The sequence below is a fragment of the Arachis duranensis genome, chromosome 6 (assembly GCF_000817695.3).
Source record: "Arachis duranensis cultivar V14167 chromosome 6, aradu.V14167.gnm2.J7QH, whole genome shotgun sequence".
Taxonomy (NCBI): domain Eukaryota; kingdom Viridiplantae; phylum Streptophyta; class Magnoliopsida; order Fabales; family Fabaceae; genus Arachis; species Arachis duranensis.
The window spans coordinates 16,963,083-16,967,616 of record NC_029777.3 but is presented as its reverse complement, the minus strand read 5'-3'; the positions used below and the strand labels follow the sequence as shown (position 1 = coordinate 16,967,616).

Here is a 4,534-nt window from a genome sequence, read left to right as displayed (position 1 = left end):
GTGTGTTTAGCTCAGCAATAAATAAATTAAAATAAGGCTTCTTTTAAGGTTTAAGGGTGTTAATTTGTTTACCTCAAACTCCATTTATTACCGCTCAATAGGAATGTAGATTGAATTTCATGATGCATAAAATCATCTTGTTTTCTTATTTTTGGGATTTAAGAATTCATTATTATTATTATTATTATTATTATTATTATTATTATTATTATTATTATTATTATTATTATTCAAGTTCTAAGAAGGACTAATCTATGCATTTAAGAATAAAAGAGAATTAAGTTGAATTTCACAAAAAGCCTCATAGAAATTAAGGTAATTTACCATTATGGACACTTATTAGTCATATACCATAAGCAAAAATGCAAGATAGAAACTATATGAAACTAGATCAGCAATTTTCCTTTCTTTTTTTTTCCCGTTATGGATTTCCAGACAGAAACTCCCAATAGAGATACCCATCTCAAAGGCCCAAATATTGAGCTCTACTAAAAAAACCAGAGAAAAAGAAACACACTTTGGACCAAAAATAAAAGAAGAAAGAAACACACTTATCCACGCTGGCAATCCTCTAGTGTAATCTTTAACCAACCAGAAGCAAGCACACGGATAAACAAAGTTGTGTTTTTGAATTCAAATCCTAACAAACCAGAACAAGTAAGTCCCGTTGAAGTCTTCAAACTTCAAAGTCCACGTTCTCTCCCTCAAAAACTAAACCGACCTATAACCTCTTCTTCTTCTTCTCTCTCCATATATAAATAACAAACGATAACCGTTTTTCTCTTTCCTACAACTCAATAAAGATCTCATTCTCTCAGATTTTCTTTTCCTCTGCGATTCTTCCTTTTCGTTGTTCTCTCTGATTCCATGGCTCGTACGAAGCAAACTGCTCGTAAATCCACCGGTGGCAAGGCCCCTAGGAAGCAACTCGCCACCAAGGTTCGTTCCCTTAGGGTTTCTTTACACATGTTCTCGTTTGTTTTTTGCTTATTATTCCTTAGATCTGTTTGAAGTTTAGGGTTTTCAGTTAATACTGCTTTATTTTTTATTGAATTTTATGTTTTCTATTCGAGAATCTGTTTATATGAGCTGAAATTAGGGTTTCTGGAATTTGATTCTCGGATTATTTGAAATTTGAAATATATAATAGATGCTGAGAAATTCGAATTTGACACCTAGGTTTTCTGTTTTAGTGAATTGGATATAATTAATTTATATTAAAAGATTTTATATGATTTGTGTAGGCTGCAAGGAAATCTGCTCCTACAACAGGAGGAGTCAAGAAGCCTCATCGTTATCGTCCTGGAACTGTTGCCTTGCGGTAGATGATTGTTACTTATTTTACCTTTTCCCCCCTAATTGTTATTGTCTACCTTCCGTTAATTTATATGTTTATTTTGTCATGAATTTTCTGTAAATTTTTGCTGGAAATTTTCAGTGAGATCCGAAAGTACCAAAAGAGCACTGAGCTGTTGATCCGCAAGCTTCCCTTCCAGCGTCTTGTCCGTGAAATTGCTCAGGATTTCAAGGTATATGATTGTTATATTGGGATATTCTTTCTGTATTCTTAATTCTTTTATTGCCCACAATTTCTGTTTACAAACACTCTACATGAAGTCATATTTAATTTGGGGTTTATAAATTACCTTATGAAAATGAACGAAAGAGTTTCTCCATAAGCAAAACATAAAATTGTTAGTTTTAGGTTTCTGAATTGAAACAATTTATGAGCCTTATATTCTTAATGGGGAAGTTAAATTTTTTATTTGAGGATTTTGGACAAAATAATATTGCTATTCAAGCTTTATCCGATCCTTGTGGCAAGAGGATTTCGTACCGGCCTTACAACATGAGGTTGCTACAATGTTAATGGAATAGTTCTTTTATGAATATTTTTGTAGTTCTTAGTACAGATGCGTTGGGTTATTTATTTGTTGTAAAATTTATTGATTTTTATTTTGTTTGCAGACTGATTTGAGGTTCCAGAGCCATGCTGTCCTTGCTCTCCAGGAAGCTGCTGAAGCCTACTTGGTTGGTTTGTTTGAGGACACCAACTTGTGTGCCATCCATGCCAAGAGGGTCACCATAATGCCCAAAGACATTCAGCTTGCTCGCCGCATCCGTGGTGAACGCGCTTAGTCTGATTGATTTCATGCTCTTGATCCTTTTGGGGAATACAACTTGTGTTTACTAAGTTTAGTATTGTTCAAGTTTCCTATTCCATTGTATAGTTCTTGACAACTTTTTAGATTTCAATTGACGTCTTTAGAAGGATTATTTTGGTTATGGTATAGTAGATCATAGAAAGATACTACTAATGGAATGTTATGATTACTCTTGTAAGACAGTTTATTTTGGATTTAGATCTTAATATTGACTTTGATACGGTTTCTTAATGTGTTGGGTGTGTGATATGAACTTCGGTTGAATTCCTTTTTCGGCATGACCGCAATGATGGTTGGATTTGTGAATTAATGTAACCATAGGCGAGCATTATTAGTTTTTTTCTTTTTATTTAAACTTCCAAGTTCCAATGATTACAGGAATTAAACAATGATCATCCTTAGCTCCATGGGAGATTGGGAGGGGCATGAAATTGTTCGGTTGGCAAAATCATGATGAGGAATGAATTACCTTTTTTTTTTGGTCAAGAGGATGAATTACTTGAAAAACGCTTTTTCTTTTGCAGCCTAGGCTTGGATCTAGTGGCAGAATCTGCTGCCTCAAAAGGAGCTGCACAGAATTCGAATCCATAATAGTAGTGGGGTGTGTGAGGTGTGAATGGCTATGTGGTGTAAAAGACCAAAAAAAACAAAAACAAAAACAATGTATACAAAAAACAAAAAAACTGAAAATTCCAGCGTTACCATTCTAGGAAGTATTTTCAAGCGAGATAGGAAAAATAAGCTGCATGTTCATTGTTTGAAGAAAAGATTCTTAATATTTTTAACCAATTATTTTATCAAGTATAATCTTTTACCATTTAATATTTTTTCTTAGTTTTATTTAAGAAGTGTATGATAAGAGATCACACTTGGTAAAATAATTAAGAAAAAATTGAGAAGTTTTACTCTTTATTGTTTGCATAATTGCATCTCGTTTGCAATTTAAAAAATTATTTCAGTACAAAAAAAAATATATTCACATCTCTTAATTTTAATCAATAACAAAAACAGAAATTAAAAGTACTAAATAACATAAAAAATTATTTTATATCTGTTCGTACACTGGCCCAAGTTCAAACGACAGATTCAACCCACAAGGTTGGGCACCTTAATATACCGATCTTCTCTCAAGAAGTCGGTGCTTCCCACGACTTGACCCAACGAAGTCGGAAGCAGAGATTAGCTGGCAGATAATAACTGCTCCTAAAATCTCTCAATCCACTTCCAGAAGTCATATCGTAACCTCCCTAAGATAAAGGAACGGAACCACAGACCCGAAGCATCACTTAAGCAATTTCAAAAGTCGGATGCATCTGGTTGATGCTTCTGATGCAACTCGCTGCAAAGCTTTCCTGATCACCCTATCGAAAGCAGCAATGAAGTGGTTTGATAGCCTCCCTCCAAGATCGGTTACCAGCTTTGAGGACCTTTCGAGAAAATTTCTAATGCAGTTCTCCATCCAGAAGGATAAAGTAAAACATGCACCGAGCCTCCTGGGAATTAAGCAGGAGGTCGGGGAACCTCTACGTGACTACATGGAAAGGTTTAACAAAGCGTGTTTGAAAATTCAAGACCTGCCCACAGAGGCAATTATCATGGGGTTAGTAAATGGGCTTAGAGAGGGCCCCTTCTCTCAGCCCATATCAAAAAGGCACCCCACCTCTTTGAGTGATGTACAAGAGAGAGCAGAAAAGTACATCAACATGGAGAAAAATGCTAGACTACGGGAGCCCAGCTGGCGACAGGGGCCTCCTCACTCAGCAAAAGAGAGAGAAAGGGAGCCCAAGAAAAAAGAGGAGGTCGGCCCCGACAGGCCGAGGAGATACCACTCCTATACTCCTCTAAAAGTCTCCCTAGTAGACGTTTGCAGAGAAATCTGTAATACTGAAAGATTGCCGCCTCCTAGACCCATCAAAAACAAAAAGAGAGGGAGTCGCGGCGACTACTGTGAGTACCATAAGATGTATGGTCACTCAACAAATGATTGCTACGACCTTAAAAATGTGATAGAAAGATTAGTCAGGAAAGGCTGACTTGATAGATATCTCATGGAAAGGTCGGAGAATTCTGGAAAAAGAAAGCGAGATGATGAAGACAGGAGAGACCCACCACCACAAACCCCGAGAGACACATACATATGATCTCTGGAGGATTCACAGGAGGGGGGCTCACTAAATCATCTCGCAAAAGACACCTGAAGTGAGTTTATCAAGTTCGAAACGAATCTCCCGATCTCCCAACCATCTCGTTCACCAAATAGGACGGACAGGGGATCGTGCCCGGGCATGATGACTCGGTGGTGATAACCATGATCTTGGTAAATGCCAACCTCCATAGGACCTTGGTGGACCAAGGGAGTTCGACTGATA

The 4,534-nt window shown here is 36.8% G+C and overlaps 1 protein-coding gene across 1 annotated transcript; it reads left to right on the top strand.

Annotated features, from left to right (window-relative positions):
- The first annotated feature begins 681 nt into the window (after positions 1-681).
- LOC107493096 (histone H3.3) lies at positions 682-2,396 on the top strand. The gene is made up of 4 exons (XM_016114170.3): positions 682-939; positions 1,245-1,321; positions 1,439-1,529; positions 1,969-2,396. Exons 1-4 carry the CDS (start codon positions 868-870, stop codon positions 2,137-2,139), a joined length of 411 nt encoding a protein of 136 aa, XP_015969656.1. The 5' UTR covers positions 682-867; the 3' UTR covers positions 2,140-2,396.
- The last annotated feature ends 2,138 nt before the right edge of the window (positions 2,397-4,534 follow it).

What these genes read in the sequence shown, in the direction of transcription:
- LOC107493096 (XM_016114170.3), top strand. Translation starts at nt 868, where the DNA reads ATGGCTCGTACGAAGCAAACTGCTCGTAAATCCACCGGTGGCAAGGCC. An exon ending in CCTGGAACTGTTGCCTTGCG is followed by an intron (nt 1,322 to 1,438) that starts GTAGATGATTGT and finishes GGAAATTTTCAG; the next exon opens with TGAGATCCGAAAGTACCAAA. An exon ending in AAATTGCTCAGGATTTCAAG is followed by an intron (nt 1,530 to 1,968) that starts GTATATGATTGT and finishes TTTTGTTTGCAG; the next exon opens with ACTGATTTGAGGTTCCAGAG.